Raw genomic sequence first — 17,077 nt, 5'->3', positions numbered from 1 at the left:
TACTAGAATTATTTTGGCTTTATCCCTGAAAGTGAAACACGAGGGTGCTGCGTGCCGGATGCTGTTACAACTTGTGCAGTTGGTATAACTTACACAATGAAAATCAGGATATGGGCAGGCACTCTCTGAAGGTTTTGCACTGAACTGCCTGCAGTGGTTAAACTGTACAGTTGTATGGGCAGCCTCCACTTAAGAATTTAATTTGAGGATAATGTGGTTAATAGTGAATGAAGACTTCTCCATGAGATTTTGATGGGTTTTTTTTAATTACTAATGGTACATATGAGTCATGAAGAACATGGAGTGACTTTGACACTGCTGGGAGAGTTTGCAGGATAATAACTGGAGACACATCTCTTGCTTGCAAACTAAAATAATGAAAATTATTTTGACAGCCTGAAATTAAATGTCATTTTTACAAAAATGCTTTCGGAAGAGAGTCACATCTTGAGAATGACTCAGCAAAGGCTGATGCAGATTTCTCATGCAGATGGCATGAGAAATACTTCAGCAATGAGAAGTTCTCCGGAGCTGAGGCTTCTCGTTATTGTTGTTGCTGCTGTTATTGTGAAGCAGGAAATTTTGTACTCCTTTACCTAAGCAAATAATAAAAGGTGCACTTGCTAACAGGAGAAAAAGAGAAAAAAGTACTTGCATAAAGATGTGTCTACCTTGATCTCGGCAATCAAATTTTAAGTTGTTACTGAGTTGAAATCGGTAGACAACTTTTCTGCAGCTTATACAGGAAGAATGCTTTAAAGTGAGGCAATGGGTCCTTTTTGATGTACTTTATCTCAGTGTAAAACCATCCTTTAAGAAATATTATTATCACTAAGGCATAACGGATAGAAATGCAATCTTTGAGACTTCATGTTCAATGAGCACTTACACAGAAATAAGCCAATATAAAAATATTAAAATTATTTTGGACATATTTAGTGTGTCAAATTGTACGTGTGAAAGGCACGGCTACAGCTATCTCGAGAAGCCCATGTTGCTAGCTCTTAAATTCAGAGAGAATCCTTGTTTCAAAGAGATGGCAAGTGAGAATGACCAGAGCAGTAAGTGGCAGCATGCAGTTTTTATTAGAAAGTCTCTGAATAATTGATTGCACCACATACACATGCACAGTGTAATTTGGATCTGCTAAATGCAATCCACAGAAAACCTGTGGATTATAGTTCAGAGGAAAAATAGGAAAAATTAAGAAGTGGTGCAAAATTAATTTTTATTCGCTTTATAAATTTATTTCCTTTTTAAATGAAGCATCTTGTAACAGGAAGTCCATTCCATCAACATGCTTTTAGAGAGTCATCTCAGCTTACTAGAACCTACAGTAAAAATCATGCTTACTACTTCTCATGTGAAAGATGTTTCTGTCCTAGTTGGAGGTTGATTGTTCTTGAACGAACTCAGTTGTGAGCTCCTTCTGAATTGGAGAAAATTGTATCAGCCATAGCTTTCTGATGGTATTTCCTCTGGAAAGGAACTAGTTGTATCAGAAAAGCCATGTGGGATTCCTTGTTTATTGATTAATCCAGATAAAATTTGTTAACAGATATAGGAATGTTTAGTGGGGTTTTTTTTCCCCTTTATATTGTATTACCCTTACAAACTTACCGTGAAAGCTAAAATTAAATATACGTAAATCACAGTGTAGCTTGAAGTGACAACTTGTAGAGATTTGAGCAGTAGTTTTGAGAGAGAGTTCTTTTCAGAACTGTTTTAAAACAAAGATTACCATTTTGTTGTGCATAACCTTTCTTATTCTTTTTTATTGAAGATGGTACATGGAACACAGAACCTCAGAAGACAGTTAAACTGGGGGTTCTGCCTGTCAGAAGTCTGCTTGTGATGGAGAAGACCATTTGGGCTGCATGTGGTGGACAGATTTTTATAATCAGCACTGTGACACATTCCATAGAGGTAAACTTTTAAAGCTTTGCTCACATAACTATGCAGTAGTGTGTAAGTGGTGAAATTTTAAACGTCAAAATCTGTTTAAGAAGCTTCGGGAAGGTTTTGATGAAATATGGCTTCAGTGCTGTTAAATTCCACTCCCCACAATTTGAAATTCTGCTGTGACGTTTTCTGCTGCTGTCACGTTATAGGCCTGTGTTTTCTTCCCTTTTCCCCCAGATTTTCATAAGATGCTTGGAACATATAGAGTGTTTGAGGCAAGATCACTTAGAAGTGAGATCTGAGTAAAGGCACAAAGAGGTGGGTGCCTGCAGCAATTACCTGTTAATTACAGAGGGTTTAATTAAGAGTCTGCCTCTACATAGTTAGATATTACTTGTACCTTGTGATGATTTTGTAAAATATTTCTTTGATTTCATAATCTAGTTCTTCAGAGTTCTACTGCTCAATGGCCTACAAAAATTTTCTTTGTGTAAGGGCATTGTCCAGTTTATAATCATACAAAAGTCAGCTTCTCTGGAAGGAGAGAGAGGAACCGTAAGGATTCAAACTCATATTTGTGACTACGTTTTCCAGAAAGCTTTAAGCCCTCATTTCTGTGAAAAATGCAACTTGCACTGAAAGAATGTCTTAGTGGCATAAAGTTTAGAATTTTTGAAAGTTGGGAGTTAAGCCTCTGTTTCAACCTACATTACAGTTACCCTGAGTTGCATCATGTTTACAGCCATGAAGTTTTTTCAAAGAGGAGTGGATGAGCTCACAGCCTTCTCCTTTGTGTGCTTTGTTGCTGCTTTTTTGTTTCATTGATGATCCTGTTTTCTCCCAACAATCGTCTGTTTGGTACAATTGATTCTGTGAGTCATTGTCATGGGTTCACAGGGAAATAACTAACATCCTAATTTCCTCTGTCTTTATCTGTGCTTTCTGGGTGATTTGTTTCATCCAAATAAATGCTCGGATCATATATTTTCCTACCTTGTTTTTTCTTTAAGGCTTGTTTTGTTGATAGTTTGGTATGATGAGGGGAAGATTTTGGAAAAACGATTTAGATAAGTGCTGGAAATGAACTTTTGTTACCTCCGTTGTTGGGAGGGGCAGGGTAGCCCCTGGGACACTTGGCTACTGTCCTACAGGCTTTGCTGATGAATCTCTTTGATTCTCACCAAGAAATACATAGCAACAGTAAGAGATCACAGCCAGGTGGTTCCTGTCTGAGGTTGGTTATGTACAGCTAGATCTCTGTAAATAAGTCTGGCAATTCTGACCTAATTCTATCACGAATCTCTTCCTAGATCAGGCAGTGTGGCTGCAGTTTGGACTGCGTTGTGCTCTTTTGGCACAGGAGAACAAAACCAGAGCTAGACAAGGTTTGAGGATTAAAGAGCGTGTAAAGCTTGCTCTATCAAAATGCAGTGTAGCATGATGAATTGCAGTATTGGAAACAGGAGCTCAGAGAGAGAAAATAACAAATATTCTATCAATATCTCTCAGGCATGGGAGTTCAATTTTTTCAGCTGTTCCTATGAGTTTTCCAAGGAAAACCTCATAGATTTCTTTTTTTCTCCAGAGTGCTCTGTAAACTAACCCATCCTCTATGTTCAGAGCTCAGATTATTTTAGATCCACTGACTTTTATAGCTACAATTAATAAGCAGGCAACAAATGCTGCAGCAAACAACATATAAGAAATCATGTAACTGGAAATGGTCTGTGTGGGTCAGATAATGTTTTCTTAACTCAGATAATTTTATTCAAGAAGGTGATGGGTTTTTTGTGACTGGCTGAGGGTCATCTTTGTTATTCCATACAAGTATCCATACAGTTGCCATGTCATCTCCCTCATAGAATTGTGAACAAATGATAATTTTCTGTTGCCTCTTTACTGGTCCAAAGACATATGCAAGTATTCATCTTGTTTTTGTCATCTCAGCAGACTAAACAGCTCATGAATGTTTCTGCAAATTGCTACCTGCTCAGTTACCTGATGTGTTTTGATAACTTCCTGGCTTTGTATTTCCAAAAGTGATCTGCTGTGATGGGCTTACCATGTTAATTGGCAATATTGTTTCAGTATTATATATGAGGCAATTTAGACTCTGTCTGCTGGGAATATTTTAATGCTATCGGCAGCTGAATACATCCGAGCTATGTCTGCCTTACTGAGCCGAGGCTTTGCTCTATAAAGGGAAACAACAACGAGGAAATGTTTGTCCTCCCTCTGTGCCCTCTCTCAGTGAGATATAGTAGTAATGATTTGACTTGAGATTTTTTGCATAATATTCATCTTTGTTCTGTTAACAAAGTACACTGTCATTGAAAACAATCTCATTCCATGCCTCCTTGCTTTTGTCTTTTTTTTTCCCCTTTCTTTTTCTTTTATATAACTACTAGTAAGTGAGCAGGTTTGGCATTGTATATTTTGGAGTTGGATGTTTTTGACTTTCCCTGCATTTTTTTCACCTCTGATATGGATAAAACTCCCAACTCACTTGTTTGAATGGTATATTACTGTAATAGAACGTTTCAGGAAACATCTTTTATTGGCACAGTGCCCCAAACTGGCACAGTGCCTCAAGCTCCTTGGCAAGGGATATGTGAGAAACGTGTCAATTGCTTCTAAGTATTAATTACATATTGTGTTTTTTTTAGAAGAAATCTGCCCTTAGTCTTGATCCTAGATCTGACAGTTGTGTTGCTGTTTGATATAGGTGTTGATCCTGTAGTGGTCTCTGCCTGAGGACCTTTATGTTCTGCAAAGACAGCGTGTTTGATTAAAAACAACCAAATCATACCAGAGTATTTAACAGAATAAAGCCACCAACCCAAGGGCATTCCATCCTGGTTTATTTTGTTGAGTTTTTAAAACTTGCTAACTGTCAACTGAATAAACAAAACAAATGAAAATCCCTGTACATGGCTGTGTGTCACCCAAGCACTGTAACTTCTTTAAAGTAGTAAAAGTCATTTGTTTTACCTTATGGACAATGATACCCATTATGCATCTCTAGTGAAGCTTGAGGAACTGTGGTGCAGTTCTTGGCACAGCTGTTTGGTTGTTGAAAGACGCCAGATCTGCCCCGCGCTGCTGGAACCACACCGAGCTGCGTGGGGCTGGGCAGGAGGGCTGCGGCAGCCAGAACTCTTCTGCAGCTCTCTGGTTGCTGTAGAGTTTGAGAGAGCCCGAGGGGAAAAAAGCTGGGCTCTGAATAAAGAGGAATGCAGGTATGAAAAGCAAAAGAGAGAAGAAGTAAAATGAAGTTCAGGTTTTTGGATAACAAATGGAGTAAGATGTATTTGTCGCTTTGTATCTGTACTTCATGTTACCAGAAGAAAAAGAAACAATTGAAGAAAAAGGCCAGCTATTGTTTTTCAGATAAACGGTTAACTGAAACACATGTCAAAGCTGTCCTCTAAACAAAAACTTACACGTTTAGAGTACGTTCCTGCTTTGTGTTAGAAGACTCTCTGAATGAGAAGAATAGTTCTTTTTACATGCTTCTTGTGCACTGGAAGTATTACGGTTTCACTTTAGCTGTGTCTCTGTGTTTCAGCAGACAGCTGTACAAACGGCAGGACAGACTAAGTGGGAGTATAACGAGCTGGCTGGTAAAAATGGAATGTGACAAAAATGCATGTGCAAGTTGTTTACAGTGGCACCAACAGAACTGTCAGCTGTGGTTAGACCACTTCAGAGAAAATTCATTTCTTACGATCTGTTTCATTTTTCTTCTCATTTCAAACAGCGCAAGTTGCCGGTCAGGTTCACTTCAGCAGCCTTGGATCTGTTCCTGAGTAATTTTCATAAATTAGTTGGTCATCGATGTAGGGGTATATGAGTCTGTAAATAGAAGTTACTGCTTTAAAATCCTTTTCGCAATGAAACATACATGATTAGAATATCAGGAAATTTAATCTTAAGAGCTGTTTCTAGCTTTGAAAGATGTTGTTCAAGGGTGAATTCTTCTGTTGAACTGTGATGTGGTTTTCAAATTGTGCATATCATTTGGTAAAGAATGAGTGGGGGTTGCTTCAGGAAAACAGCGAATGTAAATGTGCCTGCCAGAGGTGCCTACCTTGCATTCTGCAAGGTAAGCACAACTGAGCCACTGCCTAATAGCTGAAGAGAAACTTCTCTGTTCATTTACTAAAAAATTTGAACATTTGAAGAGTAGTGTTATCAAATGAAAAGAAGAAGAAAAAAATCATTCCTCTTATTTTTAAACATCAAATTTCTCAGTGGGAAGAACTAATTTATAGAGTAATAAACTATAAAAAGAAAATTAAGTGCCTACTAAGTATAGTATCAAAAATTACACTTCATGAAACCTTACATTTCTATTCTTTATCTCTGAGCTTAGCCTGTTTGTTGAATTGAGATGGAGAGTTTGAACAATGTATCTATAACCCTAATATATTCCAAACATAACTGTCTTGGACTAAGAGGTAATTTAGATTTTATTTCAAAATGGCCAAAAGCGTAACTTAATTGTAATGCATGGAATATTTAAGCGTACTTTTACAAGGAAGAAGGGAGTACTTTAGCATTTTAACTGCAAATATAATTAAGAGTATATACTATGTAGTACAATGTTAAAGCAGGTATTTAATTTCAAATCCCTCAGAGAGAGATTCGTATCCAAGGAACAATTTGTCGTTTATTTAGCCAAGGAAGATTTATGTTTATCAGAATACCCCTCTGCATTTGATAATAGCTGGCACAACAATAAAAGTCTGTGTCTGACTTCAGAGGCAGTTTACCTGCAAGAAAAAGCTAGGAAAAAAATAATCTCTACTTCTTGTTAATGATTAAGGAATTTTACTACAGCTTTATCTGGCACATTAACACAGTTGTGTAGAGAGATTTTGGCCTTTCTGGGGCCATGCAGGAGTGTAACAGTGAAGGCGCTAGATTGAGGAGAAAGGTCTGTTCTCCAAGTCTTGTATCACCTTCAGAAGAAGTATTCTGACAGTATGTCTGTCTCCTTGATTCTGTTACTCTTGTTCTGAAAAGATTACCTAACAGAAGAAAAATATTTTTATTATTTAAAGAAAAGTTCTGCTGTAGATAAAGGTAACATACTAGAAAAAACCTGCCCACTTCCAGGAACCTCATCTGTGATAGCTTGCTCAAAGGAGTATCTATAAAGAACAACAAAATCCTTTTAAGTCTGGGCTTGTCAGTCTCTACTGTACAATATTTTTAATAAATACAGTATCTAAGTTATTGTCAAGTTACTCTGTCATTAGGTAGAACTTTGACTCAAGAGCTGAGAATCCTTCCTCACTAATCATGATGTATTTTCAAAAAGAAAAATTGCAGGAAAATGGACACATCATATGCAGCAGTCAGAACATATCCCGAGCAAAGCAGAGGAAGCCAGATTTGTCCTTGACATGAAGGCCAAAGATACAGTGGCTGCACCGAACAGCTGGTTAAGGGAGGTTAAATGGCATATTTCAGTTGTGTCTCCCTGGATTTTCTTACAGAACCATTTTGAAGCCCATCAAGAGGAAGGGATGGTCATCTCTCACATGGCTGTTGCTGGAGTGGGGGTCTGGATTGCCTTCACATCTGGATCCACGCTTCGCCTGTTCCACACTGAGACACTGAAGCACCTCCAGGATGTTAACGTTGCCACACCTGTTCACAATATGTTGCCAGGTAGCTGAACCTCGTTGTATGATAACATTTTTGTTCTGTCTTTACCACTATAATTCTCCAGTCTTGTGGATTAGGCCAGAATCAGAAGGTCCATCTCAGGCTTTGAGTCTGATAACTGCCTCGTGACTGTTTGCTTTAGTAAATCGCAGTCTGTCGCCTGCCCAGAACAATGTGTGCAGTGAGCTGGTTGAGTAGCAGCTCTCCTCCTTAGAAGCTATAAATATAATTAGATGGATAAGCAGATGGATTCTTCTGTTTAGTCATAATTTTGTGTGTGTGACTGTAAAGCACTAGGAGAATGCCATGAAAACATGTTTCCTTTGCAGAGTTTAACATTTGCCTCTGCAACTTAGCTTCAAAGTACAATTTGCCTAGGATCCATCTCAGAAAAACACTTGCTTACTTTTAGTTCCACCAGTAGTCCCAGTGGCCTCAGCTGAATCGCTCGCTTGCTGCCATTTTGGAGCATATTCAGTATTTTTCTGCTGGAGCTTTAATGTGTTGAATCAAAAAGTCTTACGAGTAAAGATGGTTGTTAGGATAAAGGTGGTTGTTATGATAAAGTTGAACAGGTTTCAAGTGTTTTAAGACAGAAGCTGTTCAATCATTTGCAAATCATCACTGTCGCAGAGCGTTGCACCAGCCTTTATCAACTTTGCAAGTGAGTGCTGGGACTCCGGCAACAGCAAAGCGCCTTGGGCAGGAGCTGCAGCGGCGCTGGGAGAAGGGACCGAGCTGGGAGAAGGGATGGGCAGAAGGAAGCGATGCTGGCGTGGCTGAGCACAAGGTGTCTGGGAGGGCACAACCTCTCCTTCTGTCTCTCCCTGGTTATAGATTGCAACAGTCCGAGCTTCTACAGTTTTTATGGGCAATGTGTGCTCCAGCTTTATTACTTCATGTCTAGCATGAATCGCTTCACGCTGAGATTATATTCATATTCTTACAAGAGCTAGGTAAATATGTTGCTTCAAAAATGTTTCAGTTCTTCAGTCACTGTCATCTTACCATATTTTCTTTGAGATGACATTATAGCTTTGCAATGAAGCTCTATTTAAATTGTATTTGCTCAATATCATGTTCTAGACAAGGGTTTTTTTTACGTTGTAGTGTTGGGCAATCCAACACTGAACAGCAGCAAATTGCCTGCCTTTAAATAGGTCACTTGATTGAATTCATCACAGTTATGCAAAGAAATCAAGATCAGTTGTAAAAAGCAGATTAACTTTTAATATGTTCTGCTGTATAAACAGAAGCAGGAAAAAAGGGGAAAGTAGGGCCTCCCCTGTACATACTTTCTGCATATAAAAACCTTCAAAAATTTAGCTCTAGTATTCATTGCCATGGTAATAAGACTGTTGATGTAATGTACCTTTTTTTTTTTTTTTTATAAAAGAGTTTTAGCTAATTATATCTCTTTGGTGTCATTCTTACCCATGTTACTTCCTTTTTTTTCCCCAGTGTCTTCACAAAAAGCAAGTGAATGGAAATGGAAATCTATTTCAGGACTAGAACATTATTACAGCAAATGTTCCAAGGGAGAATCCATTCTAAAAATGAAATGAATTTCAATTATTTAGCAGCAGCTCTTGGGCCTGTTTATATGATCCCAATAATGCTGCAACAACAAAGGCTAAAAGACAGAGGAGTAGGAGGTTTACATAATAAAGCAGCAATAAGGAACTTTTGGAACTAAAAGCAGCCAAAGAATAAACCAAGTGCTGTGTAGCATATACTGAGATCAAAAAACAACCAAACCCAAAACAAAGTGAGACAGAAAAGGAATGAAGTAGCTGCATATTTTACAAAATATGTATTTGCCTCTACTGAGGATTTTAGGACTTTTAGTTTTGAAGGAAACAGCTCTGTTAGCTGTCTGAAATCCAGCAGGAGTTCCTTAATATGCAGAAATAACAGATAAGTAAAAATTTGACTGATGTTGAAATGAGAGAGAAGAAGTGGATATAAAAATCTTGCCAAGAGTCTTAAGAAAAGGGATTAAAAAGGCAAGATCTCGACATGCTTCGAAAGAACCTTTACTTGTTTTGCCAAGATTTTAGTAGGAACAACAAGAGGCAATATTGGCTCTATAGGCTTCCTGGAGATGTCATCTGTGTTTTCGTTTAAAGAAATGTAACTGAGGGGAACATGACTAAGTGAAGTTAATGAAATTATTATGTTGTCATACAGTAGAAGTAAAAAAGAATTACTGTCACTGTCACAGTTACCGTGAGTTATTGTGCTGTATTTAAGGGATAGCTGTAGTAACTAATTAGGATAGAGGAGTGGGAGGTTCTCATAATCTTAGTAACCAGTTCTCATGGCATTAGCTTTTCCCAATTTTGTTCTCAGGACAAGACAGCTTCAAACATCACTGCCTGCTCTCCTTGTTTTAAAGGATGTGCCTCCTTTGCTTTGAGGAAGACAACCCTGCAGCACAGCAGGCAGAACAGAATCCTAGAGAAATGAAGTGTAAGGGAAATGGCACAGGAAGTGATTGTCATTACGATTCAGCATAGTTTCATTAATGTGAAAAAGCAAATTGCATCTGGCAGAATCTTTTATCTGCTGGATGTAACTTTTTTTTATCCGTGGCAGTCTACTTATGAGGAACAGAGCTGGGAGGGCTCTTCTTTCTGGAGTTACAGGAAGTTTGTGTGTAGGAATGTAGGACGGGAAATTAAACCACGGAGACAACCGTGGGATAGATATTTAGTCCACAGTTGTCTGCAGTACCTTTACTTCAACAGAAATACTTCCTGAAAATGTATAACAGCCTTGTGTTCTGTAAAAAAATGCCTGAAAAGCACAAATGCCATATGAGAAAGGAGAGGATGGTCGAGAGGAAGAGCATTATCAGTGTTAGAGGTCCAGATAATCATTTTGTTATCTAGTAAACCACAGTACAGCTGGATTGCCTTTAAGTGGCCCAAGCACAGCTCTGTTAGCTGAACAGAGGGCATGCTGAGCAGCAGAAAAAAAAAAATCTATTAACATTTGAAGACAAATACACACACTTCACTAGTGTGTTGTTCTTCATTGTAGGGCAAGTTTGTGCTTAACGTTTGTAAACTACAGTTGAAATCTCAACAAAGATAGCTTTTCACCAGCATTTAGCACAGCTCACATGAAAAAGAAAAATCATACCATGCGTGAATAGACAGTCCACTTGGTTTTCGTAGCCACTTTCAATATTTCATTATTCAAGAACATCCTTAAACATGGTTTTCCTTTCAGCTCTAAAAGTTTGTCCTTTTAAAGAGATTATTGTGACTTTGATACATGTAATTTCATTGCTCATATGGACAAAGCTCCTTTTTAAACAGAGGTGATTTCTGCTTAAGTTTCTGTATTCTGTTTACAGCCATATATCCTCTAATGGCACGTATGTTTCCTGGAAACAGATGAGAAAAGGAAAAAAAAAATGTATAATTTCCTTTCTGTGGAAAACAAACTATATTTTGAGGCTGACAGCTCTCTTTTTGTCTCTGCTCTACCAGGTGCCAGACCATAAAACGCAATTGGTTTATGGTTTTACTGCTGGGAAATGATAAAAAGATTGGGGAAAACTTCAGGCCAGTCCAACAGATCTGTACAGTGGGCTTGGTTTTATATAGGAAGAGCAGCAGGGTCATGTAAGAGGTTGCGGACCAGCATGTCATTGCACCTACCTAGAGTTGACATCAGAAGATCTGTGTGGGAGGGAACACGTGAGGATTTACCAAGGTTTGGTGGTTGTTGTAGCTGAGACCTGAGAAAGGTGATCATAGAGCAGAATGTAAGCAATAAAACCATTTGTCCACGTAGAAGCTAATTGTTGGCTTCAGCTCTTCATAAACTCAAGAGCTTGGTCAGATTATCTTACAGGTTTTAACAGTTTGGTCTGTACTGAGAAGTGATCTAAAAGTTGTCATTTAAAAATAAGAGTGACTGATTTTGGCATTTATCATTTTCTCTTCTTGTTCATTTCTGTTCTTACTGCATAACATGTTCTGGAGAATCGGTTTTATGTTTTCTTGCTGAATGTGAAATGCATCACAATAAGTCACAAAATAACAAAAAAAAGTGTGATTTCAAACCTTGGCTAGCAGATAATTGGTTAATGTTTTGAATTAGTATTTTCATAGGTTGTTTTAATCTATATATAATTTTTTAGTTGTTGCACTATTTCAAAGTATATTTTCAGATGCAGATGATTCTTGCATTTCCAAGATTTCAAAGCAAGTGGTTTACTTTTTGACCTCACTATAGATGATTCATGCTTAAACTTGTGCTCAGTGTTTAGGATTGTAAGTTGGAGGCTGATAATTTGCTGTTTTCAACTATGGGAATAGTACTGCATATCACTAGTTCTTCCTAGTAAAAATTGCAGGGTTGGAGTTATAAAATCATGCATATTACTTTACATTTTAAACATTTAAAAAGCATTAAAGATCTATTCTTTAAAAATGTATGAGCATCTTGCTTCTGCAAGGGGTTCGAGAGGCAAAAGTACAATTGGAGTTTCTGCCAATTTTGTAAGTTTAAAAATAGTGCTTAAGTATTTCTGTTCGTAGTTTGTAAAAGAAGCTCCAAGTGAAATGGAGTGAGGTTAAGCTAACCTGCAGTTACCTTGCACTTGCTGTGGCACCAGTCGTGAGAGAGGACTCACATGTCAAACAGAACTTGAGTGAGCTCTAAAGCACAGAATTCAGGTGCTAATTTTTGAAAGCTCCAATACACAGAAGTGTTTGGGCATCACCTTTCGAACTTCTTTTGTACTGAAGGGGCGCCTTTGTGTGCTTTGTTTTGGAAACTAAATTAATCCCATTAATATCTAAAAAAACCCAAACCCCACAGAAAAAAAAAGAAAAGGCAAATCCCCCCCCAGAAACAACCCAGCCAAAAAAAACCCAAACTCCATCAAAAAAGCAATCTCTAGACTTCAAAAGGCTTTGTCTATAGGCATAGACCATCCATGCTTATCTAGCTGAAGAGGGATGATGCAGTCCTACTGACAGAAACACCTGTGGTTTGCGGAAAACAGCACGAGTGTCTCTGAGGTCTGCATGAGAGTAATTGGAGCCTCTTCAGCTTGCTCGGGCTTGTTACACCGACCAAGAGTGTCCTAATCATTGTGCCTTTAGCGTATTTCAGAATGTCGTTTTGCGTAGAGATCTGGGATTCCAGATCTGGCTCCACATGTACCTTTAACAACACACCATCGCTGGGTTAATACTTTGGGTTTGTAAAGTTCGTGAGGAACAACTTGAGCTGCGAATCCACCTCCCGCTTTCCAGTTGAGTGCGTTGGGCTACAGTCAAGCTGCTCATTCCCTGCTTTCCCACTGGGTCTGTGATTCATATATTTTCGGATGTAAATTGGCTCAGCTTCAAGGGACGAGATGGAAAAATGCATTCATTTGTGATACACTGTAATTAAGGTCCTTTTCCAAAGTGTGGAACAGGCGGGTTCATCCAAGTTCTATCAGATGTGGAATCCAAATTTCCCTACTTACTGATGAAGTGATTTAACAACTTGAGAGCTATGATGAAAATGGGAATGACTGCTGTCTTGCATGTAAAGTTAATCACAAATCCAGGAACATATAAGTTTTGAATTTTGAGGACTCTAGCAGAGTTTAAAATCTCTTCCACCTAAACTTGGGCCATGGCAAAAGTTTGGACAGGCCATAGTCTCCATTTCTGAAAACTGGCAAGGCCATTTTGAAAAATCCGTCTACACTGAATCAAACGTATTTAGTAAGCATTGTAAGCAAAAATGCTTTTTTTTAATTAGAAAAACAGCAATGCCATAAGTAATATGTTGTAGAAAATCATAGAATAATTGTGATTGGAAATTACTCTGGAGGTCATTTTGTCCATCCTTCAGCAGGCCTGATGAGACATGGTTGTTTAAGGAACTTATGCAGCTGAACTTAATATCTTTGGGTAGGATGGAGATTTCACAACCTCCCTGAGCAACCCATTGCCATGTTTGACCACCTTATGATGAAGCAGCTTTTTCCCCACCTGCAGCCCCAATTTCCTATGTTCCAAGTCGTGTCATATCCTACCACTGTGCACATCTGAATAGAGTTGTCTTCTGTGCACCCTCCCGTGGGATAGGTGCAGGCAGCACCTCTTTTAGCCTTGGTACACTAATGTGCTCCAGTCTCCTGATCGTCGTGGTCACCTTCCACTTGACTTGCTCCATTATGCCAGTACCATTCTTGGGCAGGGGGCACCCAAACTCAAAACAGCGGAGCACAGCACTGCTGGTGTGGTTTCACAGAAGAAAAACTGGGAGAAAAAAGTAATCTTAAATAGATTTGAGTCTTGAGTATAGTGTGTTATGGCAGTGTGTTGCTGAGTGTTGTGAAACGCCATTCAGTTCTAGTACTGAGAATATACATAGTAATAGAACAAGGAATAATGGGTCTAAGTTAGAACATAGGAAGTTCCACCTCAACGTGAGGAAAAATTTCTTTACTGTGAGGGTGACAGAGCACTGGCACAGGCTGCCCAGAAAGGTGTGGAGTCTCCTTCTCTGGAGACTTTCAAAACCCACCGGGATGAATTCCTGTGTGACCTGACCCAGGGGATCCTGCTCTGGCAGGGGGGCTGGACTAGATGATCTTTTGAGGTCCCTTAGAAGCATGACATTGTAGGATTCCATGATTCTATGATTCTATTCATAAATCATGTTTGTAAATATAATCTATGTCTACTTTTAGATACTGTGGCTTAGAGACTTAGGACAGAACGTTTTATAAGTTTAATAGTATTTAAATTGTCACATATGTAAAGTTTAATACCACAATCCAGCAAAACATGTGCCTTCTCACGGAGTGCTTTGATGAATGGGATGGTACAGGTGATTGTGTTTGCCCAAAGTCACTTTGGTCTTGGCAAAGGTCGTTGTTCTCAAGTAATAGAGAATTTCCCAACCTTCGCAGGGCAGCAGCGGGTTTCTGTGACCAGCCTCCTGGTGTGCCACGGTTTGTTGCTGGTTGGAACAAACCTGGGTATAATAGTAGCATTACCAGTGCCGCGCCTGCAGGGGATTCCCAAAGTAACTGGTGAGTGAAACCTCTCAAACTAAAAATTTCATTTCTCTTCTGTCGGAATTTAAGTGAACCTGCCAAATTATGTGTATTGTTTAGGTATCTATCAGAGGTTTGCGATGAAATTATATTTGTTGTTCTTTCTGAGCTTTACAGTATAGCCAGAGACTTGTCTAGTTTTGTCTCAGCTGTTTGGGACAGGAAAACTATTCTTCTTTAGGGCATAAGAGTAGGATAGGTATCGATCCTGTCAGAGTACAAATATATGAGGATGAGAAGAGAATGCACACAATCCTTGTTCCAAATTTGGGAAAAACAGATGTGTTAGGTTTAGAGACACAGATACTAAAAATTTAGTATGTTGTCTGACCAATTCAGTAAATTGGTTTTGTGCCCTTTCACTCCAAACGGGAGGCTTGGAACATAAGAGAGTATACGCTTCATTTTTTTGACAACAACCAAGATTTTTGCATTTTGGAGAGATATATTTGTTGAGATACTTCCATGTTACTCCATCTGAAATACAAATGCATGAATGCTGCTCTGTCACTTTGCAAATGTTTAAGCTCCTAGCAGAAACAAGATTTTAAAAATGTGTTTAATAGGGACTTTGCCATGTGATGTTTTGGGCTCAGAATTCTGCTGGAGCTTCTGTGATGGCAGATTTTATGAGGCAAGCTGTTTGCAACTTCCTTCAGGGGGAAAAAAAAAAGCTTATGTAACTTTTCAAAATGAAAACTAAATCCTCTGTGTTCAGCAAAATACGCGGCAATAATCCAGTATGACACAGGATAATTGCTTCTTAATAAAATATGGAACCTAGGGTTAGGTGAAAATAAATGCAACACAAGAAAATACATAGTTTCAGAATCGAAAAATCTCTAATTTTATTCCTCCATTTTCTGTTTTGATTACTGTGGGTCTTGTTATCTGTAATTCTTGCATTTGTTTTGAGTCAAGATTTGTCAGATTTCACAGATCTATCAATGGATTCTATGATTCTATGATTACATAGATTCTAATCATAGGATTCTATGATTACATTTCAAAATCTATTTCTATTGGTTTTGATACTTTTTGGAATTTGAACTGAAAAATCTTTTTCCAGTTGTGCTTCCAATAGTGATAGTTCACCTTTATGTCATTGCACTTTCTGTGAAAGCAGAATATGTTTTACAATAACCTTGAATGTGCTGGGGAGTTAGGGTTGGATAGAGTGGTTTGTACAGATAAAAGTTTTTCCCCTTGTTGACCTAGCTTTTTTTCCATATTGTGGCTGAATGTGTAGAATCCTACTTTTGTTCTCTTTTGCTGTAAAAGCCACTTAATACTGTTTCAGCTTCTGAGTTGGACAATATCCGATTTGGTTTTCATACATTCTAATGATTTTCACAGTGTAACTCTTCCATGATCCACCAGCTTTTTGAAAAAGAAAAAAAAATAAGAATTGTTCAGTCATTTCCATATGAACCTGCCACAGTAGCTAGACAGCTGTTCAGAAGGATGAGTTTTAGTTCCTGCTGTGGTGGTGTGGAGGTGTCTATTACAATGAAATAGATGCTTTTAGGCTATTCCAGAGAGGTACAGGGGTACAATAGGATTACTTGAAAATCATGTATTTTGTGCATTACTGGAGAAAACCGTGTTACGTTTGTGTTGATGCCAACAAAAAAGTTAGCAGCCTTTCTGTACTTCTGCTGTTGTAAGACAACTAAAATTCATAAGGTTTCTGCTGATTTATTAGTACAATATTAAAACACTTGTGGTAAAATTATTTTTTTGTACACTTTTTCTGTAAATTGTGTGCAGACAGACTGGATGCAGGTAATAGGGGTTTAAGAGCTATGCTTTTCTAAGCAAATTTCATGGACTGATTATGGTGATACACTGTGGTAAAATAATGTCCTTTAATTGTCTTTTTCTTTTGGGTCCAGGAAGAGGAATGGTGTCGTATCATGCACACAACGGCCCAGTCAAGTTCCTTGTAACAGCTACGTCTATAAACAAGAAGTACAGAAACAAATTGAGGAACAGCTTCCCTCCTGGCTCGGAACATAAAGACGACGACCAAAAGAACATTGTGCACAGTGAAAGACCAAGCTCTTCCCTTAGTAACACTCATGATACTGCAGTTTGGCTGGGGGGTTCAGTAGGATCCATTGCACAAAAAAGTGACTTGTCATCATCTTCTGGATCCCTCACTTTGTCTCACGGATCGAGTTCCCTAGAACAAAGGCCAGAGGACAGTAACATTTACGAGCTTTTGAAGGATCAGAACATCTCATTTAAAAGCAAAAGACAGAGATCCAAAAAAATGAAAGCAAGTTCAGTATTAGTCATTTCTGGTGGCCAAGGACACAGAAGAGTGAACAAGAAGACCAAGCAGCAGCGACAAGATGAACTCGTGTCTTCAGTGATGGTGTGGCAAATCCCACTACTAAATGTCTAACTGAA

General features: G+C 38.5%; 1 protein-coding gene across 1 annotated transcript; it reads left to right on the top strand.

Moving 5' to 3' along the window:
• The first annotated feature begins 1,036 nt into the window (after positions 1–1,036).
• Positions 1,037–17,072, top strand: LOC104271899 (rho guanine nucleotide exchange factor 10-like). Its single transcript, XM_009866724.1, has 5 exons — positions 1,037–1,061; positions 1,784–1,926; positions 7,407–7,581; positions 14,516–14,638; positions 16,558–17,072. The coding sequence occupies exons 1-5, from the start codon at positions 1,037–1,039 to the stop codon at positions 17,070–17,072; spliced, it is 981 nt and encodes a 326-aa protein (XP_009865026.1).
• Positions 17,073–17,077: the final 5 nt, after the last annotated feature.

The sequence above is a fragment of the Apaloderma vittatum genome, unplaced genomic scaffold (assembly GCF_000703405.1).
Source record: "Apaloderma vittatum isolate BGI_N311 unplaced genomic scaffold, ASM70340v1 scaffold20283, whole genome shotgun sequence".
NCBI classification, from domain to species: domain Eukaryota; kingdom Metazoa; phylum Chordata; class Aves; order Trogoniformes; family Trogonidae; genus Apaloderma; species Apaloderma vittatum.
This window is presented reverse-complemented; position numbering and strand designations above follow the sequence as displayed.

What these genes read in the sequence shown, in the direction of transcription:
- LOC104271899 (XM_009866724.1), top strand. Translation starts at nt 1,037, where the DNA reads ATGGCAAGTGAGAATGACCAGAGCA. An exon ending in AAGTGAGAATGACCAGAGCA is followed by an intron (nt 1,062 to 1,783) that starts GTAAGTGGCAGC and finishes TTTTTATTGAAG; the next exon opens with ATGGTACATGGAACACAGAA. An exon ending in GGGGATTCCCAAAGTAACTG is followed by an intron (nt 14,639 to 16,557) that starts GTGAGTGAAACC and finishes TTTTGGGTCCAG; the next exon opens with GAAGAGGAATGGTGTCGTAT.